Raw genomic sequence first — 27,704 nt, forward strand, 5'->3', positions numbered from 1 at the left:
GAAATTTCCTATTAATTAAAAGAACTCTGACAATGTTAGATCAGGTCTTCATTTAATACAATTAATTAATTGATTGCATTTCCGAAGATCATATAAGAACAAAACAACATTTTAGAAAATTAGCAGGTCGAAAAGAAGATATTGATCTGTATGTTCTGTACAAAATGTCCCTGGTGGCAGGAAAAGGCCGAAAATGTATATGCATGTTTGTTCTCTGTCGTAAAGTTGTTCATATATCATGTAATAAATATAAGAAACGCAGCAGACGATGTAACACAGACGAATACAATATCTTCCTTGAGAAATGTTTAAGTTATATGAATCAAGCTCATATAATGAAGTTGTTCACAAAGAATAATCACAAACTTTCTTTAATTTATAAGTAGTGACAAAATAATTTATATCTCTTTTCATATTACCGAATTTTGACCCGGGAGAATATGATTTAAAGACAGGTTTGCCATCTCCGGGTAGGGCATTTCTTGTATCAGTTTAAGAGAGGGCAACTGAAAGAAGTAAAGTCAAACTTACAATCGGTGAAATTATTTTGCCATGTTTCATAGACACATAAAATAGTTACCCCTACTCAAGGCCCATAAAAAAAGATTTTGTTTTACCTCATTAAGCTGCTCTTACTAGAACCGGGACCAGAATATCTTATAACACGTAACTTGTCTAAATATTATAACTTCGCGATCAAAAATCGGTAAAATATGTAAGAAAATGGACTTTTATTAAAACAGGTTTATCAATCCCGCCATTTTTAGTTAACATCTTTTTTGGCGCTATTATACTTGTACTATGACGTCGCCGTTTTTGCGTTATCGTAAAGACAATCAACAAAAGCATTGGCACTGACGGGGTTTTGTTTAAAATTTATTTGGCAGCGAAAGGGTTAAACAACTTTCCTGTAATGTTCTTCTCATAATCTTTATGTTTGATATTTCCCTTGACTTATATGCATGTTTTTAACAACACAGAAAATCAGAATTAAGCAGTATATATATTTAGTGTTTTTATAAATTTAGAAACACATCAGAGGGAATTCCCCAGTTTTGATAAATGCGAGAGTTTTCTGATTTCCGATAATTCTATTTCTGTCATATAAGAACTGAAGTGGAGTTCTTGTCGAGCCTGCAACTTTTGTTGCAGAAAGCTCGACAAAGGGATAGTAATCCGGCGGATACAGCGACGGCATTAGCTAATTTTTTAAAAGCTTTATATTTAAGAAGGTGGAAGACCTAGATGCTTCAGACTTTGTATATGGATGCCTCATGTTACTAATTTTCTGTCAGTCACATGTCCAATGTCTTTGACCTTATTTTCATGGTTCAGTGACTACTTGAAAAAAAAGTTAAGATTTTTTGTAATGTTAAATTCTCTCTTATTATACATTTCTGTAAGTAATAGATAACTATATTAGGTATGTGCGTACCTTGCAAGGTCCTCATGCTGGTCAGACAGTTTTCACTTGACCTTGACCTCATTTCATGGATCAATGAACAAGGTTAAGTTTTGGTGGTCAGGCCAAATAAAAAAGTATGTATGGTTCCCGTTACATCTGAAAAAAAGTTAGGGTAGGTAGGTACATGTAGGAATTTTTTGTATTTTATAGTTTTTTTTTACATTGAGTCTATGGGAGCAACATTCTGACTTCAACAGTGATTAATGAAAAATGACAATAAGATCTTTAGGGTAGGCTATTTTAAGCCGAAAAAAGTAGTGACGGTAGGGTTACTGGTGTATGGAATTTTTTTATGATCTATTTGTCAGTCGCGCAGGTTTAATTGACCTTGACCTCATTTTCACAGTTCATTGCTCAATGTTAATTTTTGTGTTTTGGTCTGTTTTTCTTAAACTATAAGTGATAGATCAACATTATTTGTTGTATGGAAAAATTGTTAGCTGTACATGCCTGCCTGGAATGGTTCATCTGACCTTGACCTCATTTTCATGGGCCATTAGTCAATGTTTAGTTTTCTTGGTTAGATTTATGTGACATTTGTAATAAAGCTTTATATTTAGGACTATCAATATAATATCAATGACAACGATTAGGAAAGAAGGCGAGACATTTTAGCGTGTGCACTCTTGTTCTATATGTTACCGTTATGAAACTGATATTTGATACTGGTCTCTCATAAAAAAATGTAGAACCAACTAAGTCGTTTAATTATTATTTAATAAATGTTCTTGTTCCAAATCGCAAGTCACGAGTTTGTATATGTATTAATGCGCATGCATATAGTTTTCGTTTTTTGTGTAACAGCAAGGGACCAAGGATGTATGTTACTAGCTTCATCTTTGACTTTGTCAGATTTTAAAGGATTTGTACAAATTGTAGGCATGATTGGCAGTCAGTATTGTATGATTTGACTGTATTGGCCCTTATTATGAAAGATTTTGACATGGGATGTGGAAACTTAGTTCACAATTTCTCTTCAGTTTGTTTCAGAGGACATTCTTGATCAGCAAAAGTTGGATTCATTTTTTTTTTAAACAAGGAATCACAGCAGAAATTAACTTGTAATGATTATATCACTGCATGATAGTTATCCTTAAAAAAACGTCTAAATCGATAATTTGAAATCAGTTCTATTAAGTTGGAACTGTATAAAATCCTTTTTGAAACGAGTATAACGACTGAAAGGAAGTTGTAAACAAATCAAGAATAGATCACGTTTACTACTTTTGGTTTTAAAATGAAATGAAAACTGGAAGTGACACGTGGATGATAATTTCAAAACGAGTCCGGATTCATCAGTAAATTATAATTTTTCGGTTTAAATTCCATTAGTAAGAGATATATGATTCTAAATGATTTCGTATTTTAAGTTTTTTATCAGGGTCTATAAATAGTCATAAGAATACTTTCATGCATGTGTAGCGCACAGTTCAGGAAGCACCTGTTTAACTCGTGAAGACATCTCTGAACGTTTTGAATAAAGTTTTATATTTTAATAGAAATTATTGAAAGTTTTTTATGGCAATTTATATCAATTATGACGAAAATGCGTTCGAATGATGAATCTATGACTATCAAACTTCAAAATCCATTGTGAGTACTTTAAGCTGGTTTTAACCGTAACATTGTTATGATTGTATCTACCATAATGATTTCTAATTTATTATCAAACTATGATATTGAGACATTGTTCAAATAGTAACTACATGACTTTGTCAGGTTTCTCCTGTTTACACCCATTTTTACAAGAGGATGAAAGAGCATCTTTATGACCTGTTTCACAAGCAGTTAGTGATATAATTTTTTTTTCTCACTATTTTAGATGACATTTTACTTGTTGGTACAAAAGAGAGCCACTTGTTACAGTATAGAATCAAAAGAAAATCTGGAGCGGCTGGTAAATATCATTTAAATTTGCTTGCTAAAATATTTACAAAATATTATAATTTTACATTTATTTTACTCTTTTTAGCAGTCAACCAATGACACTTTGTATTATATTGTATCCATAGACAAAATGTCTATATTTAATCTGGGTGTCATGCATTGATTGAAACTCAAATAAAGTATCACTCTATATTAACCTACCATGACCAAGACTCTTGTATCTAAATTTGAACAATATTGTAAGCTGGATGTATTATTTCAATCCTTTTTTTTTCTGATTATTTTGATTATATCGGTTGTTCATAATTATTTGTTTATATTTCAGGTGAATCAAAGTTTGATGTACAATTGGAAAGATCAAACAAAAATTTTGCCAAAAAGCCAATTACACAGGTAAAAAAACTAATCTCATTCTGAATTAAGACTGACAAAAAAAAAGAGTCAGTTCCCTGGTGAATTGGATTTATTTATATGAAGGACAAATTAACAATGAAACAGGTGGATGTGACAAAATGACAGCCTATGACCTTTACACATGCAAGACAAGCTACTAAGAAGTACAGAAATGATCCAATTTCAGAGTGCTTAAAGTCTTTTCATCCAACCTCAGGTTTTACAAATGTAGGTAGTTGTCATTATTCGAAATGAAATATATCTTTAGGAAAGGTTTTTACTCTTGTTTAATTTTTATGAAAACTGTGCATTAATGGACCAATGCCTTATATTATTTTTAAATGGTAGGCAACATATCTTTTCCTTGGAAGACAAGAAATATTTGGTATTGAAATTAAAGTAATAAGTTGATTTTGTTTTGCTTAAGGGTCGAAATGTTTGGTCTGTTATCACATAATATATGATACTGAACAAAAAAAGGTAATCAATTTCTAATAGACTAATATAGATTATTACATTGATACAAGTGGATTATCAGATTTATCCAATCGATAGTTAAATTATCAATTTTAAAGTCTTGCACTTAAAAATTTATAATTTAACTATCGAGATTGGATAAATTCAATAATCCACGCATTACTATGTAATAATCTGTTTCTCTAATTATTAAAAGATAAACCGTCTTTTCTAAACCAAAATCCCCTTCGAGTGCCTTCTACTTTCCAAGAAGTTGTCAATTTCATTAACACCTGTTAGAACATTTGATCATTTCAGGGAGCTGAGAAAGGTTTTGACCCTTTGACTCAGCCAATCATCTTCTGAGATCACGGGCAACCACACGTTGATTAAATTTTTTTATATAATGCGTTTGGAAAGCGATATTTTTCCATAGAATTAGAGAAGAGTATATATACAAGTACACAAAAAACGTATCGAATTATAATTGGAACTGCTGTCAAAGTTACAGTTTAGACATCAGAACTGGCTCTTGGTAAATAGAGTGTAATTATATTTAGTCTTACTTCTTTACTTTTACAGCTGTCTGCTGTTCCACAGCTCCATATTCTGATTAGTCTTTCAGGTATTGTTAACACTTTTTACAATTTAAACCAGTTGGAAATATCAAGGGGTATTCAGGAACATTATATCGAAAGGGGAAATAGATTCATATAACAAATACCTGTAATGACAAAGTGAAACTCGAACCATAACTTAAGATAAAAGACATATAATTTTTTACAAAATGCAGAACACAGATGAACTGAATATCTTTTTTTTAATGAATGTAAAGATTTTTAACGGGATTTTTGTGACAAAAATGTTGGTTATTGATTTGGGGATGTACGGCCGGCGGCAACCAAATGTGGTTTGTGCATTTACTCATGAACCGTTTATCCAAAGCTTTCAAAATTTCAATATGTTGTTACTGACAACAAAATGAAGGTCAAGTTCAAGAATGACGATTTTGACTTATACCGTTCAGGAGTTATGGTTCTTGAAAGATTGAAAAGTGGGGTTTTCAGTCGTGTCCGTACATTTACGCATGAACTGTTCAACCAAAGCTTATCAAATTTTAATATGTTGTTACTGATGACAAAATGGAGGTCAAGTTCAAGAATGACGATTTTGACTTTTACTGTTCGGGAGTTATGGTTCTTGAAAGATTGAAAAATGGCGTTTCCAGTCGTGTCGGTGCATTTACTCATGAACTGTTCAACCAAAGCTTTTCAAATTTTAATATGTTGTTACTGATGACAAAATGGAGGTCAAGTTCAATAATGTAGATTTTGACTTTTACCGTTCAGGAGTTATGGTTCTTGAAAGATAAAAAGTGGCGTTTCCATTCATGTTGTTGCATTTACTCATGAACCATTCAACCTAAGCTCTTTAAAATTTTAATATGTTGATACTGATGACAAAATGGAGGTTTAATTTGATATTGACGATTTTCACTTTCACCGTTCATCAGTTATGGTCCTTGTGATATTGGCAGGACACAATTAAATGTTAATTAATTCGGTTTGCTGTCGTTGTGACAGCCTCTTGTTTTTCATAACATGTAAATAAAGCACAATTCATCTTGTACAGTTTGATTTAACATATTTTGAATTTCAGTTTATTTACAAGTTGCATCTTTACTTTCCATTTATTTTAGATAATGTAGTCAGTGTCCATGATCTGCAGTCCTTTAACCTCATCACATGTATCAACAAAACCAGAGGAGCAAACTTGTTTGCTTTGGATGTACAGGTATAAATTATTAAAGAAAAATAAACAAAAGTTATCTTCCTGCTCTATTCAAAGACTACTGATAGAATTCAACTTTTCTCTTTAGTTAATACATGTATAAACTAACTGTGCAGGTAAGTTTCAATGCACAGTGGTAAAAATAGTGGCACATATTGAGAGATGGAACTTTGTAATATTATTCATATTGTCAGCAAGGTTGCTGCTGATTATAACATCACAAGAAAGCTCTGGTAAACTTTAATATTGAAATAAAAATAGAATAAAAATAGAATTATCAATAATACTTGGTTAGATTTTTTTAGCTTTGCCTGCTTTACCTCTATTTAGTGTATACAATGATTTACATGAAACATTTCTGTCTGAAATGGTACATCTGACTTTGACCTGCTTTCCCAGTCTAATTATTGAATGCTAAGTTTTTGTAGTTAAGCCATTTTATCAATTATTATAAATAACAAGTTTACTACTTGGTGTATAGAATGGTTGTAAGATATGTTGGTCTGTTTGACAAGGCTCAGTTGACTTTTACTGGCCAACATTGAGTTTTCACCATTGCCAGAAACAAAAATCCAAACTTCTTATGCATAAAAATACAGAAATTAAGTTATACATACTTAATAATGTCTTTTATTAGTGTGATTATTATTTGAAGTACAGGATGAGGAATGAATTAATTTTATACCCTACAATCTGACAGCATGTGACGCTAATAGCCAAGAGTTAAGTCTCCTTTATCTGACCTTTTCTGCCAGACTGTGTATACAATATTTACTATTTCCTTTCACAGACTCAAAAGAGTTTGAGTGGAGAAGAAAATCATGTGTTGAGAATGTGTGTCTCTGTCAAAAGAAAACTGCAAGTATGTATTTCAATAGCCTTTTAGATTAAGAAGCATGTACAACAAAAGGAATAGCAAATGTATGAAGTGAATGGTTATTTTAAACTATTTTGTTTTATGAAAAAACTTTCAAAATAGTAATAATATGTTTACATGAGGTAAGCATCACAACTTTTGGAAACAATGTTCCACTGCATGAAGTACTGGTGAATTTGTTTGGTATCCTTTGATTATATCTGTGGTGAATATTACATTTTTATTCTGAAAGAATGTTCATGCTTATTGTCATGATGTCAGACATATTAACATCTTTTTGCAAGACAGCTTGCAGCAATATATCTGTTTGATTAAGGCCTTGGCAAGATCTCAAATTTTTTCAGTTTTTGTAGTTTATCCTGAAATGCAAGTTAAACTTGTAAGACACAATTGAAAAATATGATAAAACTGATATCTGATAGCTTAAATCTTTTGAAGGATGTTATTCAGTAGATCTATAAAAAAAAATTAATTTGAATTCAACTTCAAGGTGCCAAAAAAGTTGCCTTATTATATGTACCTTCTTCTTCTGTAATTAAAAAGTATGTCCTGCAATACACAAAATAGAACTGTGATTGAAAGTAGCTTTATGTTATTTATGAATAATTCTCTGAAATATCTTGATAGGTGAGCTTCTGGAAAAACAGGAGTTTTCAAGATCTGGTAAGTCACTGTAAAATGTTTCAAGCAATATATTTTTTAAAATGCTATCAGTAGATAAAATTTAAAAAAATCAATATGCCACATGATGTCACATTAAAACCCCAATTTACTACCAAAAAAAGTCAAGAAGAGTCAATAAGGTGTTCAAAAAATGTGCAGGAACAGATCATCTGACTTTAATAGACATAATATATTGTAATGTGGTTTAGTCCATTTTGTTGACATCAAAACACTTTTCATCTTTCCACATTTATGTTTGGAAAAAAATGTTAGTAGAGCTTCCATTAAAAAATCAGATCAATTAACTATGACAAAACCAACAGACAACAGATGATTTGGAGAAAGAAAATCCCAAACGGCCATTGCATGGTAAAGTGATTGGAATTAAAGCAACTGATAAACCTGTATACCATGCCATCCAGAATTAAAACATTAGCCCTGCAACAAACAATACATTAAGCAGATACAGTTTCTTAGAACACAAATCAGTGTTACAATATAATGTTCTTTCAAAATTATTTATTTAGAAGTTGCCTATGAAAAAAATTATCTTTCAAAAGAAGATTTTGATAATAAAAGTGATGTCATTTTTCAGACTGAGATGAACTTATATGACGTACCCCGATGTATGTGTTGGTGTAAAGAATCTATATGTGTTGGATTTAGAAGAGACTATTTTCTAGTCAAAGTAAGTAATGTATTTCCTAAAAGTATACAGTCTTTTAGTTAATGCATTTGAATACTTTCCATATATAAGATAGAAGGCCAATTTGAGACATTGTCAATGAAAAATTAGCAACGGTCTTATATTCTTTGATGATAAAAATCAATTTATAAAAGAAGATGTGGTATGAGTGCTAATGAGACAACTCTTCATCCAAGTCACAATTTGTACAAAGTAAACCTGACACTTAAATTCATAGAAAGTAGAAAAAAACTGTTAAGTTAACTTGGTTAGAACAAAACCTTTAAGTGTTGGTGAGTTGAATAGCATGCAGTTTAGAAAATAAAAAACATATAAGTAACTGTAAACATTGATAAATACACATATCTTATGAGTAAATTACCTGCCAACTTTTCAAAATGCCCATGGGGGTTTTACGTGCAAGATGGATCCTATAGTTCTACAAAACCATCAAGGGGGCCTTCAAATATATTTTAATGTTGTTTTTGGCTTTTTCATACTATTACAAGCTTATAGCCATTGAAAAATTTATTGTTTTGTTAAAATTGTGGACAAAATTTCCCTGTTCTTCCGGACCATTAAAGTTTTACAAAATGAACTCTGGTTGCAGTACTAATTGTAACACAATAATACCTCAAGATATGAGCTACTGGTCATTTCAAAATTTCCATTTGGGAGCCTCCATGGGGGAAATCCCCCGGAAATAGTGACAGTTGGCAGGTATGAAGTTATAGATGTGGTTTAAACATATATTATTTATTTGAAAAAAGAATCTTATCTGTTATGTTAATTGTTTAAAATAATAACTGATAACAAAGCTGCAAACTTAGTTTTATTATGATATTGTAGATAAACTCAGGCGATATCAAGGAGTTATTTCCCCTTGGCAACACTCAACATGAACCTGTGATAACCAAAGTAGCAAATGATAGATTAATGCTTGGAAGAGATAATATGTCAATACTCATAGACTCTGAGGGCCAGCCGACGCAGAAAAGTCCTATTAACTGGACTGGAATTCCTACACAAATAGGTACATATCAACATAGATTGATTCATGTCAATATACATACACTCATTGAAATTTTACATGCTTAGGTTTTAAACTGGACAATAATATCAGTATAAATAGTTTGAATATAATCAGATGGATGTATGGAAAAGAAATGGTACAAGGAAGACAAGTTAAATTAAAGATGTAAATGCATTCAATGTAACAACAATATAGTGGGAAGTTGATAAATCAATGTTATAAGAGGAGAAAATCATTAACAAAAACTCCAAGGTCGATTTAAAAAGGGGAAAATTGACAAAACTAAACTATACCATTTGGAACAATGAAAGGTCATAAGTTGAAAATGAACAGATAATGCCATGGCCAAAAGAAAAAAGACAAACACACAAACATATTTTATTGTAAAACTATTGATTTCACAACTACATCAAGCATGGTATGATATTAATCCACTGGAAACAGTTGAATTTTAAAACTTTGATTAACATCCGTCACCTTTATTTATACTGAAGTACTAAAATGTTGATTTTTTGTTTTTTACAGAAAACAATCCTCCATATATTATTGGCATTCTTCCAAAGTTTATTGAAGTTAGAACTATAGAAACTAAATTGTTGATACAACAGAAGGAACTGCAACATGCAAAATTCATATGCCAAGGGAGGTAACTATTCTGTTGTTAAAAATAGGCATGTACCATCAGTACTTAGAAGGAAAAAAATGTTAAATGTGGAAATAATGAATACTTCAATATATTTAATATTCTGCTAATGTTTAAACGTTTATACATGATAAAATATGACCAATATTATAAAAAAAAAAACAGCATTGTTTCAAATAGGCATTTATTTGCAAAAATCATAGAATTCATCTTTAAAGGATATTCATATACTTCACAGAAAATAATATAGCATATCGTTATGAGGGCAAAAATTATTTTTCAGTGGCAACATTTATGTAGCTTCTATAAACTTTATATGGAGGATTTGTCCCATGCCTATAGCATATCAGATAAGACAGTTGTTAGAAAACCATGAATTTGAACTGGCTTTACGTTTAGCTGTAAGTATTCAACAGAATTCTTATAGAAAATGAACCAAATACACCAATGTCAAGTTGTTTTTTTATGAATGAGTAACACCAGCCAACCTTGGGTCAATAGGCGTAAATGACGTCATCAAACAATCAGTTCTTACTTTTATTACATAAGCATTGTGACATAGATAATTTACTGATATGTGCATGAATTCGAAAGTCTATAATTTTTGTTAGATCTCAATCTCATTACCTTAGGTCTGTTCCAAAAAGACATTAACTTGACATGAGGAAGGCATTTTCCACTATGGTTAGATGTCAAGTACAGTGAAATCTCAGTGAAATTCTAAAATTGTCTGTTTCAATTGGTACCTTGTAACATGATTTTCAAGAAATGGCTATCTCAAGTTTATAAATTATTTCAAACAACGGATGATAATGTGTTACCTCTTGTTAATTTTACTGTTTCTAGTTAAGTTTGATAAAAGTGGATGGACTTAAAGTAATGTATATTGTTGATACTATAATAAAATTATGTATTTAGGAAATGACAGACGAGCAGGATGAAGAAAAACAGAAGAGAGTACATAATATAAAGAATTTGTATGCCTTTGATTTATTCTGTCAACACAGATTTGAAGAATCAATGCAGATATTTGTTAAACTTGGCACAGGTAATAAGGAATGTGATGGTTTGTTTTATTCCTTGTTAATTATAGGGTTGAACAAATAAAATTGGCTTTATTCTTATGATTGATTCTGGGAACAGTTTATCTAACGGGAAATGAGTCTGATAGGCTTTTAAGTAGAAAATTGATAAAATCTCAGACTCCACGAGACTTTACGAGATTTCTGAAATTTGGTGGCTTCTGACTGAAAAACTATCAGAAATGCTCAATAAATTAACCACATAATTCTAATTAAAAATTAATACAAGTTTATCATGAAGTAGATATATACTGACCGGCTTTAGAAACGCAACACTAGATTATTCTTTTCAATTTTCATTTTTAATTATGCATTTTTTTGTAAACAAACTTATTAATAGAAAGTTCTGTCATTACTTAAATGTTTGGAAAAAAATGCAGTTCGAAAGTTGAATTGATTACGTCATTTTCGATGTTCAAATATTGTGGTATACACTGAAACCCTGGTTTTCCCCTTACCAATGAACGTGTCACCGTCAAAAGCAATGACTGCCTGTAACAAACACCAAAATGATTGTCAGAAAGGTCAACCATTTCTGTTTTGCACCTTCTGATTTTGCCATTGTTCCACCCATTACAATTTGTTTTGTCAATTATGCGGTTTAAACATTAAGGCTCTAAATGTTTTTCTGCAGTCGATTCTTTGCCAGTTCAGTTAATGGGAAACATTTATGGCATAAATCTGTGCAAAATTTCATTCATCAATTTGGTTAGCAGTTGACGTTGCGGCCGTAGATCTGTCTCACAAATGACGTTGTCTAATCAAATTCTATTGACGTTGCATTGTCACTACATGTTGATCTAGTCTTTGATGGTCTTCAACAAATCCAGTCTACCGGTATCATTGTCAGAAGTACAGTAAGACGAGTTTCTGACGTCAATTTTTTGTGTTGCAGCACGTTCACGTTTTCCTGTTTGCAGAATTCTAATGAGTTGATTCAGCTTTTCATTCCTGAGTTTTGGCAATATGGAGATGCAACATTTTTTAAATGATTAAAGTGTGTCCAAGGATTGAACGAACTGTTTCACAAAGAAAAAAAAACTGAAAAAATCTTTTATTGGCTCGAAATTTCTCTTTCTGAAATTTCGTGCGATCTAAAAAAATCTGGTATGTTCAATTACCACAGGTAAGTCAGATGTTTATTTTTCGAAAGGGAAAGACATATGATGAGCATGAATAGTAGTTGTATGAGGATCAAACATTATTTGGTGAAAAAAAATCTACAAAATGAGTGTTGCGTTTTTAAAGCCAGTCAGTATACTTTTTCATGTAAAATGACCATTTATTATTATCCTGTCTGCATTCTGTGATAAAAATGAATGCAATTATTACACATTTGAAGTGATAGAATACAAGTATGATACACAGGCATCACTGTAAAACTAGTTTGAATGAAATTTTATTGATATTATCAGAAATTATTTGGATAATAATGAGGTGAAAAGTTGAATAGTTTTTACATTGAAAACTTAGATAAGTTATTCTTTTTATAACATCTACTTTGTGTGTAAACAAAGTTAGAAATGCAATGTACTATATCTTTTCAAGGAGTTCTCAATTTGTTTTGATGCAGCTACCTTCACACCACCTTTTGTTGAATGACGTCAGAGGAGAGAAACTTCAAGATTTATTTTACATTTTAAATTTCTGTCTTATTTTGTATGGGTAATTCCAGTACTTCATTGCAACTAATGTAATAACAATAACTAATGTTACTTTACTTCAGATCCGTCACATGTTATTGGACTATATCCCAACTTGTTACCTCATGAATTCAGGAAACAGCTTGAATATCCTAAAAAGCCTCCAGATTTAGAAGGAGGGGAGTTAGAAAAGGCTTTGTCAGCACTACAGGATTATCTCACTCAAGTAAGTTAACATACTTATTATAACCCCACGTTGGAGTAGGGGCTAATTACATTCATTGTGTTTGTCCATTATTAGTCTGTAAGTCTGAGAAACATTTTTTTGTCACACTTTTCTCTGGGAAAACAAGCTCCTTAAAAGTCTTAAAGATTGACAACCTCTTAAAACAACTTTTTGCAGTATGATGCAAATCAATTAATCAAATGAAATCAATGGACAATAATCTGTGTAAACTTCATATGTTTGATTTAAATGAAAAGTAATTTCTTTAATATTCTTGTCTTGTTTCCATTTCAATAAAATTTTTTCAAGTTTAATTATTTTGATGACATTTCAGTAGTCTATGCAATTAGAGGAGACAATGCATTATATTTTATCAGCCCTATTTTATGATACATTTGTTCACACATACTTAATAAATTTGACCGATTTCAGAAAAGGAATGAACTACTTAGTGATATTTCCAAAGAATCAAATAAAGAACTGAGTACTATTGCTATTCAAGAAGGCAACACTACAATCAAATCTAAGAAACAGCTGAGTCAAATCATTGATACAACGCTACTTAAATGCTACATTCAGGTTAGTACAATTTAAAGGGGATACCCAATACTTATTTAATAAAAGTGTCTATAGCTTGACATTTTCTTATGATTCATTTTGAAAGGAAATTTGAAAAGTAGTCAAACATAAGTTTGGAGAATGTGATTGAACCAGATTGTGGTTTAATCTGGTTTACTGAATGACAAACCCTCTTTATATGTATACTGTTTTGGTGTTATAGAGTACCTGCAATTTCTCATTTTGTGACATTAATTCTGATACATTATATTTTAAAATCAAAGTTTTATTTTTTATTTACAGACAAATGATGCTTTGGTGGCACCTTTGTTAAGATTGAAAGACAACAGCTGCCATGTGGAAGAGAGTGAAAAAATACTTAAGAAAAAGGAAAAATTTAGTGAACTAATCATTCTTTATGAAAAGAAAGGATTACATGAAAAGGGTAATTGAAATTAATTTCAATTTCATTATAAATAAAAATTCCTTAGTAAATATCACTGTAGGATATTGTTTTAGCAAAATTTTCCATTAACTTGAAAAAATTTTCAATCACATTCCGAAATGTTATTCTTCTGCTTATGAATTTATTCCAGTGTATATTTTGTATCACTGTCCATTTCTTGGGGTGTTTTTTTTTTTGTACTTACGTTAATAAACTCAATTTTGATAATTGCTCAAACTTATTTTTTTGCAAATGGAATTTGTCATACATTATTTTTTAATTGTTAGAGATTTATTCCAATCATCAGTGAGATAACACATAAATACAGTACATTAGAAGTGCACAATAAAAAAAATCAAATATGAATCAGCAACATAAAATCTAAAATGAATTTGTATATTTTGATATTGATAGAAGAAATTAACAATTTTTATTTCTATTTCTAGCTTTGCATTTATTGATGAAACAAGCTGCCAGACCAAACTCACCTCTCAAAGGCCATGACAGGACAGTGCAATATTTACAGCATTTAGGTATTAAATCATGGAAAGTTTAAAATAGTTTGAAGTAGTATCAGAGTATGAACAAAAACTAATTGAGTTTTGTATGCCCCCTCAAGTTGGAGGGTATATTGTTTTACCCCTGTCCGTCCATCCTTCCTATTATGGCTATACAGTCATTCCACATAACTTCTCCTTCAGTTTGAATCCTAGGAAGTTTTAACTTTGCTGTCAGTTTATTGAGGGTGTGCATGTGGTCAAGGTTTTTATCTTTTTTTATTTGCTCTAATGGTAGATAGTTGAACTTTATCATTTTTGGGAGTATTACTTGCATAATAGGAGCGTTTCCAGATAACTCCTCTTACATTTTGGATCCTAGGAAGTTCTCACTTTGCTGGCTGTTTGAACATATATTGAAGGTATGCATGTGGTCAAGGTTTTGATTTTATTTATTAATAATTGCTCTTTTGGAAGATAGTTGAACTTTGTTTATTTTTCGGGTTTAAGCTGTTAAATGTTATAGCCATTTTAAAATAACAATTTGCATATGCAGGGTTATTAATTGTGTCTCCAAGACACAATAATATCTCAAAGAATGTTCTACATTGACTTTGTTATAATACAGTTACTTGAGTGGAGAGGAGGGGCATCACTTTGTCTAGTTATACTTTGCAATATGTTGTTTATATTAAGTTATATTTTGAATTATTCTTTTTTTAGCCCCTGGTGTTGTCAGTTTATTTTCGACTAATGAGGAAGATCTGATTTGCTGTCAATCTGACAGCCTTTGTTTTATTTATTTATTCTATAAGATCTTGCATTGTATTTGTTTGTATTTGTAGGTGCTGATCATTTAAAACTAATATTTGAATACGCTGAATGGGTGTTGAAAGAACATCCAGAAGATGGCTTAAAGGTAAATTTGGTCAATTATTATTTTTACTGTCATGCTTGGAACAAAATACACAGAATGTGAGACATAGGGATTACCATCTGGCAGCAGCATAAACTTTTTGTATTAAGCTTTATATTTTAAAGGACCTGGAGGCTTCATACCTTGTCTCGTCAGGAAACTATTTTTAATGGTTCATCGACTGCTTGAAAAAAAGTTTAAGTTTTTTTGTTATGTGAATTTCTCACTTACGATGCGTAATATGGTAACTATGTTTGGTATATGTGTTCCTTGCAAGGTCAACATGGCTGTCATACAGGATTATGACAGTGTGTGCAGTCTTTAAAATGTATAATAATGTGAATTTCAAAATCATAACAAATACATTTAAGTAGATCTAAGTACAGTATATATGATTCTCTTCAACATTATTTTCAAAAAATAACATGGAAGAAAGGATTATTTCAAACCAAAGCTTTGTTAATAAAACTGACATTAATATACCAGTAATATATTGTAATGTGGAAAATTGTGTACAAGTAAATGATGTTTCTTTTACCTGTACATTTATCTAGCTAAATTTTATTGGTATGAGAATAACTATATAATTTCATTAAGTATTTTGTTTGATATAGATATTTACTGAAGATTTACCAGAAGTGGAAACATTGCCAAGATTTAAAGTTTTGGAGTATTTAGAAAAGATTTCTAAAGACCTTGCCATTGCTTATTTGGTTTGTCATATAATACATACATTATTTAGTATTTAAACATTAGTAATAGAATTTTATGAGAAAAAAAATTGTAATGCCCAGGTTGCTTTATAGGAATATTTACAACATTCAAATCAATGTAATTATCAGTTAACTTTAATTTTTTTTTAAGTAGGCCATCTGTATTTTACAAACTCATTATGTAGTTTATTAAACTTTTTTATTGCTTTATTGCTGTGGCGTACATCCATCATTGTGACCATAATTTTTAAGCAGATTTCTCGTTTGTTATTCTAAAAATCCTACATGTTTTCTAGGGACATACATTAAGAAAAAACAGTTGAACTTCTATCTCATTGATGATTTCTTGTGTGATAAAATTCTTATCCACAGGAACATATAATAACGGAATGTGGAGATGTGACACCAGAATTTCATAATATGTTAGCTCAGTCCCTCAGAGAGAAAGTACAAGTATTGATGACAGAATATTTACAGTCACTGCCAGAAGGTAAATCATGTGAGACTTTAAGTTACTGTAACTTTAGGAAGGTTAATCATGTAGGACTTTTGTATGGTAATTTGTGTACCCCTTTAGATCAGAGATTCACAAGGGATATAAGAACTTTAGGAGGTTTTATGTTTATCAGTCACAATTAACAGATTTGTTGACATTCTGTCAACATTGATGTTGTTGGGATATTGTGTTTTTGAATAAGCATGTTTAGACTCTTAATATCTTTGATGTTTTGGGGTGTTTCTGTCAGATGGACCTGAGTACTTTACTTGTAAAAGTAACTTATAAGAGGGCAAGGCAATTTATTGTTTATATTAATATTAGCTGTGATATTTTGTGAAAATAACTTTGGAAATCTAAACATAATCATATATATTTTCATTCAGGACATCTACCATCCAAAGCAGGCCAAGAACCTGACAAGCTTGGAGAATATAGAAGAAAACTAATAGATTTCTTGGAGTGTTCTCAATATTATATGCCAGAAAGACTTCTTACTAGGTTTCCTATAGATGGTTCGTATATCAAAGTTATTTAAGATAACTCTAGGCATATTGTGTTTTGAATTGTCTTTTCTAAAGTAAACACATAAAAGATAAAACATGATAGCAGATAAAACCCTGAAGCCCTACAGAAAGTGTTTTCTAGACCAAGGGTCCGGAAACGGTCATATATGCCAGACATGACCGATTTGGAAACTCAAAAGTCCTAAATGATTCATTGGGATTTAGGTCAAATTTTATTTTTCAACAGAAATAATTTCGGTCATTTCTTTAAGATCGAGTTTCAAAATCGCCATTTTGAACATATTTTTGTTTTGTTATCGATTTTATGTAATTAAACTAGCTTCAGTAAAGTGTTATAATCCTGAGGGCCCTCCTAATAACTATATTAATGCCTCGGGAGCTATTGGCTAATGATCGCTAATCTCTTTACCTGTGTTTTTAATTCACACTTGGCTATTAATCACAAGCTCCGACTAATATTATAAAGAAATGAAAATTCCATACCAACTGTCTTCATAATTTAATTACTTTTCAGCTAAGACAATTGTCAATTATGATTTAAAATTAAATTAAAACTTGATTTAATTACATAGAAAAAAAGTATTTTTTTCACTACTAATACACGTGCTTTGTTTACTATGTAATACGCATGCCTGAAATTCTCTTCCTCAGATTAGACACTAAATCATAAATTTAAAATGATTTCATGCTAAATAAAGCAAGTGCAACTATTTTCATTAATATTCTCACACTATTAAAGGTAAAATATTAAAAAGCCGATGATTTGAAATTCCTGTGAATTTGATAAACAAAACTAATCCCGGAAATGAGTCCGGAATTGTTCGTTTTAGTATTGTCTCATTACATCCGATTTGAATTTCGACTTCAGAATCGAAAATTGTAAGCGATGACTGAGAAAATTATCATTTTGAGTCATTAAAATCATATTATTTTTAAACTGTTGCCTTCCCTTAAATGCTCTTGATCGATTTTAGGAAAATGGAAGGATAAATCGTGAAGTAAATGCTATAGATGCAACAGTGAAACAAGTTTGATGATGCTACGAGTATGAGCATACTCGTGCAGTAATGAAATTTTGACAATCTTTTTTTGAAAAGGGTACCAACATTTAAGTTATATGAAAATGACCGAAATTAGGTGAAAAAATTTCCGGATCCTTGTTCTAGACAGAATCTCATTTGATATGATATTTCACAATCCTTCATAATAAGAAAAAAAAAATGAAAGCTCAGTTAGCCTTATGTTTTAAATTTAAGGTGGTTGTCTTACTAAAAACCCATATAATTTTTTAAAATTTGTCAAAATGAAGTTTTTATCATGCTTTTTTTCAAAAAAATTATAAATGTATGGGTCACTGGCTTTTTAGCTCACCTTTCCAAAAGGAAATGTGAGCTTTTGCCATCACTTGGCGTCCGTCGTCGTCCGTCCGTCGTCGTCCGTCCGTCGTAAACTATTTCAAAGATCTTCTCCTCTGAAACTACTGAACCAATTCAAACCAAACTTCATCTGATTGATTCCTAGGGTATCTAGAATAAAGTTTGTGTTTTAATTCCCATTTCATCAAAAAACATGGCCGCCATGGCTAAAAATAGAACATAGGGGTAAAATGCAGTTTTTAGCTTATAACTCAAAAACCAAAGCATTTAGAGCAAATCTGACATGGGTAAAATTGTTTATCAGGTCAAGATCTATCTGCCCTGAAATTTTTAGATGAATCGGACAACCCGTTGTTAGGTTGCTGCCCCTGAATTGGTAATTTTAAGGAAATTTTGCTGTTTTTGGTTATTATCATGAATATTATTATAGATAGAGATAAACTGTAAACAGCAAAAATGTTCAGCAAAGTAAGATTTACAAATAAGTCAACATGACCGAAATGGTCAGTTGACCCCTTTAGGAGTTATGGCCCTTTATAGTCAATTTTTAACCATTTTCCGTAAATCTTAGTTATCTTTTACAAAAATCTTCTCCTCTGAAACTACTGGGCCAAATTGAACCAAACTTGGCAACAATCATTATTGGGGTAACTAGTTTAAAAATTGTGTCTGGTGACCCGGCCAACCAACCAAGATGGCCACCATGGCTAAAAATAGAACATAGGGGTAAAATCAGTTTTTGTCTTATAACTCAAAAACCAAAGCATTTAGAGCAAATCTGACAGAGGTTAAATGGTTTATCAGGTCAAGATCTATCTGCCCTGAAATTTTCAGATGAATCAGACAACCGATTGTTAGGGTGCTGCCTCTGAATTGGTTATTTTAAGGAAATTTTGCTGTTTTTGGTTATTATCATGAATATTATTATAGATAGAGATAAACTGTAAACAGCAAAAATGTTCAGCAAAGTAAGATTTACAAATAAGTCAACATGACCGAAATGGTCAGTTGACCCCTTTAGGAGTTATGGCCCTTTATAGTCAATTTTTAACCATTTTCCGTAAATCTTAGTTATCTTTTACAAAAATCTTCTCCTCTGAAACTACTTGGCCAAATTTAACCAAACATGGCCAAAATCATTATTAGGGTATCTAGTTTAAAAATTGTGTCTGGTGACCCGGCTAACCAACCAAGATGGCCGCCATGGCTAAAAATAGAAGATAGGGGTAAAATGCAGTTTTTAGCTTATAACTCAAAAACCAAAGCATTTAGAGCAAATCTGACAGGGGTAAAATGTTTATCAGGTCAAGATCTATCTGCCCTGAAATTTTCAGATGAATCTGACAACCCGTTGTTGGGTTGCCGCCCCTGAATTGGTAATTTTAAGGAAATTTTGCTGTTTTTGGTTATTATCTTGAATATTATTATAGATGTAGATAAACTGTAAACAGCAATAATGTAATGCTTGGGGTATACAATGTTTTTTTATACTTTCATCATAAATTATATTATGAACACGAGACAAACGAGACATTTCAATGTGTCCACTCTTGTTTTTGCTTTTGAAGAAGATATGACAGAATCGAAGAACCATTTATATAAATTGAAAACCCAAAATAATCATTGATGGAAGATTTAAGCAAAAAATTTAAGGTGAGCGATTCAGGCTCTTGAGAGCCTCTTGTTTTTCATGCAACAGGTTGTGCAAAATTGCCAGATTTTGTATAGATTATGCATGGAAAATCCAATTTTGTGTGATAAAAAGAAACTACACCATTGAATTTTAAGATAAAAATGTGAGAAGATAGCTCTTACAACATGCTTTCAGATAAGAAAAAAAATATGGGGTCACCAAACTTGTTTTCTTGCTACATATTGAAATAGGAAAATTCACAACACTTTCTATTGTAAAATTTACTTTGTCTGAGTTAACTCCTCTACAATCTGAGTTATCTCCTCTTATTTTGGCAAATTTCTAAAAACAAAAATGAATCAAACACAAACATGGTGTATTTTAGAAGTTACAGCTGTAAATATGATAAAACACATATTTTTATTAAAAGTAGTTTACATGAAGTAAATACTTCTCTCAAAATTTGCTCCTGTCATTAAAGATCTAGACCAATTGTTATATGCTACTTCAAAATCCAAGATAGAGGAAAACACCGGAGTCACCTTAAAAATTAAAAGTATCTAGTGAATGCTATGGTATCACTTTTGATGTAGTGGTAGTATCTTTATGTCCCTTTTTTGACGAGGAGATTTTATATTTTTATGCCCCACCTACGATAGTAGAGGGGCATTATGTTTTCTGGTCTGTGCCTCCGTTCGTCCGTCCGGTTAAAGTTTTTGGTCGAGGTAGTTTTTGATGAAGCTGAAGTCCAATCAACTTGAAACTTAATACACATGTTCCCCATGATATGATCTTTCTAATTTTAATGCCAAATTATAGTTTTGACCCCAATTTCATGGTCCACTGAACATAGAAAATGATAGTGCAAAGTTCAGGTTAAAGTTTTTGGTCAAGGTAGTTTTTGATGAAGTTAAAGTTACATCAACTTGAAACTTAGTACACATGTTCCCTATGATATGATCTTTCTAATTTTAATTCCAAATTAAAGTTTTGACCCCAATTTCACGGTCCACTGAATATAGAAAATGATAGTGGGAGTGGGGCTTCCATGTACTATGGACACATTCTTGTTGTTAATTCAAAACATATTAACATACAATTTATACTTTTATAACTTAATATAAGAAAGTTGATTTTGTTGCTGTTGAGGACTTTGGATAACTTGTTTGAAAGATTTATGGTTTCTATGTTTGCTTTGTTTTAGGTTTTTATGAAGAAAGAGCCATATTACTGGGTAGATTAGACAGACATGAACAAGCATTAGGAATTTATGTTCATATTTTAAGAGATGATACTCTAGCCAAAAGGTAACAATTGCAATTTTCAATAGATATACATTGATTCTCCAGTTGTAAAGAAATAGTCTAAAATAGTGATTCAAATACCAAAAAAATAATTAATAAGGAAAACGTAAAAATGCCTATTTACTATCATGAGGCGAGTTAGAATCATTTGTTAAAAGTTATCCTTACTTTTTTTATTCTGAATACACATATAAATTTTGCTTTAACCCTTTATTTTTTAGGTACTGTTTGAATTATTTTGACAGAGGGTGTGAAGGAAATAAAGATGTAAGTTTGGTTTTTATTTATTTTTTATTTTGATTATTATTTTTATACACTTGACTTCAACTTAATGTATATCTCTGTCAAAACACTGTTTAAATATTCAGATTTCAATATTTATTCATTAGTTAATCTTTTATTAGAATGAAAGATTTTCAAACTCTTTTCTTTGCAACATTTATGATAATTTGAGTTCTTTTTACTTTATAAATGACCAAAGCTAGTTCAACACATAATAGAATGTAACTATAAGTCCAAAATGCTTATTTCAGGACTATCATCCATCAAGGATCACCACAGGCCATTCAGAGTGGTGCTCCACTATCCCTGAGTTTTTAAAGCACAAGACTTGAATTTCAAGCACCAAACTTGATTCTCTCAGAACAAACCTTAAATTTTTTCAATTATGAAATAAGTCTAGAAACCAATTCTTAATTAGTTCAAATGCATATTAATAAAAGACAATAATTAACTTTTCTGTAGGTTTAAATTAAGATAGAACAATTACTTTATTAGCTCTGCACTTGAAACTTTTTTTTGTGGTGATCCTTGATTAATACTTTTATACGACCGCAAAAAATTTTTGGTCGTATATTGGTATCACGTCGTCGTCAGCGTCGTCCAAAGACAGATTGTTTCCGGATAATAACTTTTGAATAAGTAAAAAGAAATCAATAAAATTTTAACACAATGTTTATAACCACCAAAGGCAGCTTGGAATTGATTTTGGGGGTTATGGTCCCAAAGGTTTAGGAATTAGGGGCCCAATGGGGCCAAAAACAGCATTTATCTAGTTTCAGGACAGAAAGTTGTGTATTAGTATTTCAATTGTTCTTATATTGTACCACAATGTTTAATACCATAAGTAGAAGGTTGGGATTTATTTTAAGGGGTTATTGGGCAAACAGTCTAGGAATTAAGGGCCAAAAAGGGGCCAAAAACAAGCATTTTTCTAGTTTCAAGACAATAACTTGTGTGTAACTGTATGGATCTCTTTGACATTGTACCACAAGTGTCCATATAACACAGGGAAGGCTGGGAATCAGTTTGGGGTTAATTTTTCCGAATATGTAGGAATAAGGGGCCAAAAAAAGGCCAAAAAGAAGCATTTTTTTCTCGCCTTGACAGAGTCAAAAAGCGAGACATAGGTATGCTGTTTCCCGCATCAGAGTCGGCAATGGTGTCAACAATGTATTAGTTTGTGATTAGGTCTAGTTTATGGTGAACCACAAGTGGTAGGTCAATCATATTTATAATGCAGTTGTATAAGCATTGGCACAATTCATTTCCATGGAGATTATTTGGCCCTGCCCCCTCAGTCATGGTCTATTGACTTTGAAACGTTTGCTTATTTTACATGTATTAGTTGTGATTAGGTCAGTTTATGGGGAATCACAAGTGGTAGGTCAATGATATTTGGTATGCAGTTGTATAAGCATTTGCATATCTCATTTCCATGGAGATAATTTGGCTCACCCCCTTAGTCATGGTCTATTGACTTTGAAAAAATTTCTAAGTTATCATGTATTAGTTTGTGATTAGGTCAGCTCAAGGGGAACCATTAGTGGTAGGCCAATGTTAATTGGTATTCAGTTGTATAAGCATTGGCACATCTCATTTCCATGGAGAATATTTGGCCTTGCCCCTCAGTCACAGTCTAATGACTTTGAAACTTATCTTAGTTTACATGTATTAGTTTGTGATTAGATCAGTTTAAGATGAACTGCTAATGTTAAATCAATGTTATTTGGTATGCAAATTTATTGGCAATTGCAAGAATGGTTTCCATGAAGATTATATATTGCCCAACCCCCTCTTCATGGTTCATTGACTTTTAAACTTTTACATAGTTTACAAGTCAATGTTTGTATTTAGGTTTGGGAACGACTTACAATAAGTCAATGGTATTTGGTATGCAGTTGTATTAGCATTGGCACATTTCATTTACATTGAGATTGTTTAGCCATGTAACTCAGTCATGGTTCTTTGACTTTGAATATTTGCTTAACTTGTGTAAGATGTTAAAGTATTGCTATTTTGATTTCAACATTTGAATAATCAAAATTACAAAAAGGCGAGGCATATCTCTGTGATAACAGTTTATTCTTGTTTACAGACAATAACTTGTGGTTAAGTGTATGAATCTCTATATTTTTTTACAAGAAGGTTCAATAAAACTAAAGGAGGGTTGGGATTGATTTTGGGGGTTATGATCCCAATAGTTTAGGAATAAGGGACCAAAAAGGGGGCCCAAAATAATCATTTTTGTAGTTTTCATACAATAACTTATGTTTAAGTGTATGAATCTCTCTGAAATTAAACCACAAGTTTCCATACCATAAAGGGATGGTTAGTATTGACTTTGGGGGTTATGGCTCAAAATTTTTTGGAATTAGGGGCAAAAAAGGGGAAAAACTAGGTATTAATGGACAATTAAGACAATTTAAAAGCAGTGTAAGGGAGGTAATTCTAAAACATTCAACATACAATGTTGGGTATGTTTGGATTTACCTCCCTTACACTACTTGTATATTATGTATAAAGAAATGTCAGGTTTTGGACTAATTGCAAAAAAAAAAGGAAGGGGTGGTAGTTTTTTTTCAATTTTTTTTTTCTTCAAATTTCTCAAATTCTAAATTTTTGAACAGTTAACAGAAGAAATCTTTAATTGCACAATATTGCGCAATAGATTTGTAAGATCTTGACATTTGTTTTGTGTCAGAAACTCATATTATGTCAAAAATTTGATTGCAATCCAAATTCAGAGCTGTATCAAGCTGGAATGTTGTGTCCATACTTGCCCCAACTGTTCAAGGTTCGACTTCTGTGGTCATATAAAGCTGCGCCCTGCGGAGCACCTGGTTGGATATGAGAATCATCAATTCTTACCTATTTTTATTTTATCTATTTACAGGTGTATTATTATTTATTAAAAATGTATCTTCAACCTCCTCCATCATCTTCATTAGGAATGTCAGCTAGTCAGGGCATTAAGCCTCAACAAAATATGACAGCAGCCTTCAGACTGTTACAGGAACATGCTGCAAAAATTGATGTCTCTAAAGTAAGTATCACTGAGCTAAAGGTTTTTGTCTTGTTTATATGTGAAGATGATACTTAGACCTGTTGATTTCAGAACTGTCAGTGATGTCCATGTCAACGATTTGTTTAAATATTTGGTAAGGGTAGCTTAAGGGACAGCATTAATAGTGTATAGATGATATTTGGTATTGTTTGAAGTAACATTGACACATTTAGTGTCCATGCATATTATTGGGGCCTTCTCCCCTACACACTATGTAACGAATTTATCTTACTGACTATCTTCATTTGTTGAATTTAAACGAGAATTGTCTCATTTGTAATCATACCAGATCTTCTTATTTTTAGCTCACTTGGCCCTTTGCTATTCTTATCACTTTTACAAAAATCTTTTACAAAAATCTGCTCCTCTGAAACTACTGGGCCAAATTTAACCAAACTTGTCCACAATCATCATTGGGGTATCTAGTGAAAAATGTGTCCAATGACCCTGCCAACCAACCAAGATGGCCGCCATGGCTAAAAATAGAACATAGGGGTAAAATGTAGATTTTCAAACAGGTTACATTGATTTTTCTAGCATTCCACAGGGTCCGGTTTTCGGACCCATTCCCAACGGCAAAAACTCTACATTTTTCCCAATTTTGGGAGTAAAATTCCCAAATGATCACAAAATTCATTTTCATCTTTATTATTCATGACAGAGATGTTTATTTTATTCAACCGCTAGCTTTATGCCAAAAATCGCCAACAAGTAATGTGTAAATCCAAGTTGAAACATATTGAATGACAAACAACATTGACAAACAATGGCTGCCATAAATAAACAGGAAGTGTGGGAAAATACTAAAACCAGATCAAATCCGGGAATGGACAAGTATATAACTCCGGGTTTGTCAATAAAATACAGTAAATAAAAAATGAAAAGAACCAAACATGTGACAGCTATTGTAGCAACACTAAAATTGAAAACCAAAAGATATATAAAAAAGAAAATAGAAACAGGATATATTTTATACAGAACTCAAAATATTTTAGTTCACAAATTTTCATGTCAAAACAAAAAAAAATGTAACAATCAATGTTAGAACTCATTATTTTGATACTCAAATAAACTTTAATGCCATGTTGTTATATTTAAAAACAAAGAAGGTGTAGGTAGTCCTTACTTTATTTTCACCAACAAAACAAAATTTAATGAACAAAACACATTAAAACTAACATCTGGTATATTGGTTGTTTTTCCCAATTTCATTGAAAACCGTGTTAAAAAATTCCCAAAACTGGCCAGGGTCCTTTTTCCCAAATTACTCAGATAAACCCCTGGGTTATGTTCTTCTCATATATGTTATGATGGTATGATACTAAACCCCTAACGGGAAGGATTGTGCCTGATGTTCATATGATGAAATCATAATCTTTCAGTCAGTTTAATTGAAGTCTGGAGCTGGCATGTCAGTTAACTGCTAGTAGTCTGTTGTTATTTATGTATTATTGTCATTTTGTTTATTTTCTTTGGTTACATCTTCTGACATCAGACTCGGACTTCTCTTGGACTGAATTTTAATGTGCGTATTGTTATGCATTTACTTTTCTACATTGGCTAGAGGTATAGGGGGAGGGTTGAGATCTCACAAACATGTTTAACCCCGCCGCATTATTGCGCCAGTCCCAAGTCAGGAGCCTCTGGCCTTTGTTAGTCTTGTATTATTTTAATTTTAGTTTCTTGTGTACAATTTGGAAATTAGTATGGCGTTCATTATCACTGAACTAGTATATATTTGTTTAGGGGCCAGTTGAAGGACGCCTCTGGGTGCAGGAGTTTCTCGCTACATTGAAGACCTGTTGGTGACCTTCTGCTGTTGTTTTTTTCGATGGTCGGGTTGTTGTCTCTTTGGCACATTCCCCATTTCCATTCTCAATTTTATTTCGCTTATATATCTCTGAAACCAAAGCATTAAGAGCAAATCTAACATGAAATAAAATTGTTTATTAGGTCAAGATCTATCTGCCCTCAAATTTTCAGATTAATCAGACAACCCGTTGTTGGGTTGCTGCCCCTGAATAAATAATTTTAAGGAAATTTTGCATTTTTTGTTGAGCCTGCGACTTTTGTCGCAGAAAGCTCGACTTAGGGATAGTGATCTGCGGCGGCAGCGTTAGCTAACTTCTTGAAAGCTTTATATTTTAGAAGGTGGAAGACCTGGATGCTTCATACTTTGTATATAGATGCCTCATTTTAGGAAGTTTATGTCAGTCACATGTTCAATGTCCTTGACCTCATTTTCATGGTTCAGTGACTACTTGAAAAAAAAGTAAAGATTTTTTGTATTGTTAAATTCTCTCTTATTATAAGTAATAGGATAACTATATTTTGTATGTGCGTACCTTGCAAGGACCTCATACCTGTCAGATAGTTTTCACTTGACCTCAAACTCATTTCATGGATCAGTGAACAAGGTTAAGTTTTGGTGGTCAAGTCCATATCTCAGATACTATAAGCAATAGGTCTACTATATTTGGTGTATGGAATGATTGTAAGGTGTACATGTCTGGCTGGCAGGTGTCATCTGACCATGACCTCATTTTTATGGTTCAGTGGTCAAAGTTAAGTTTTTGAGTTTTAATCTTTTTTTCTAATACAAATGTACTATATATGCAATAGGTCAACTATATTTGGTGTATGGAAATATTTTATGATCTATATGTCAGTCACACAGGTTTTATTTGACCTTGACCTCATTTTCACAGTTCATTGCTCAGTGTTAAGTTTTTGTGTTTTGGTCAATTTTTCTTTAAACTATAAGCAATAGGTCTATATTTGTTGTATGGAAGAATTGTTAGCTGTACATGTCTGCCTGGTATGGTTCATCTGACCTTGACCTCATTTTAATGGTTCATTGGTCAATGTTTAGTTTTCTTGGTTAATGTTTAGTTTTTGTGACAGTTGTAATAAAGCTTCATATTTAGGACTATCAACATAATATAAATGATTAGTAAAGAAGGGTAGACATTTCAGTGTGTGCACTCTTGTTGGTTATTATTTTGAATAATATTATAGATAGAGATAAACTGTAAACAGCAATAATGTT

General features: G+C 31.7%; 1 protein-coding gene across 1 annotated transcript in view; it reads left to right on the forward strand.

Moving 5' to 3' along the window:
* Positions 1-27,704, forward strand: part of LOC143068419 (vam6/Vps39-like protein) — a 44,734-nt gene that overhangs the window by 3,178 nt on the left and 13,852 nt on the right. Inside the window, exons 2-23 of the mRNA XM_076242443.1 lie at positions 3,288-3,362; positions 3,678-3,745; positions 4,784-4,826; positions 5,901-5,995; positions 6,783-6,854; positions 7,497-7,532; positions 8,128-8,220; positions 9,067-9,250; positions 9,776-9,896; positions 10,177-10,294; positions 10,812-10,941; positions 12,702-12,844; positions 13,277-13,423; positions 13,706-13,847; positions 14,294-14,380; positions 15,190-15,263; positions 15,875-15,973; positions 16,346-16,463; positions 16,856-16,984; positions 21,210-21,312; positions 21,531-21,576; positions 24,485-24,634. Coding sequence (XP_076098558.1) covers positions 3,288-3,362; positions 3,678-3,745; positions 4,784-4,826; positions 5,901-5,995; positions 6,783-6,854; positions 7,497-7,532; positions 8,128-8,220; positions 9,067-9,250; positions 9,776-9,896; positions 10,177-10,294; positions 10,812-10,941; positions 12,702-12,844; positions 13,277-13,423; positions 13,706-13,847; positions 14,294-14,380; positions 15,190-15,263; positions 15,875-15,973; positions 16,346-16,463; positions 16,856-16,984; positions 21,210-21,312; positions 21,531-21,576; positions 24,485-24,634 — 2,273 coding nt within the window. The remainder of the gene's footprint in view (positions 1-3,287; positions 3,363-3,677; positions 3,746-4,783; positions 4,827-5,900; positions 5,996-6,782; positions 6,855-7,496; positions 7,533-8,127; positions 8,221-9,066; positions 9,251-9,775; positions 9,897-10,176; positions 10,295-10,811; positions 10,942-12,701; positions 12,845-13,276; positions 13,424-13,705; positions 13,848-14,293; positions 14,381-15,189; positions 15,264-15,874; positions 15,974-16,345; positions 16,464-16,855; positions 16,985-21,209; positions 21,313-21,530; positions 21,577-24,484; positions 24,635-27,704) is intronic.

Source organism: Mytilus galloprovincialis, chromosome 3, assembly GCF_965363235.1.
Source record: "Mytilus galloprovincialis chromosome 3, xbMytGall1.hap1.1, whole genome shotgun sequence".
NCBI lineage: Eukaryota > Metazoa > Mollusca > Bivalvia > Mytilida > Mytilidae > Mytilus > Mytilus galloprovincialis.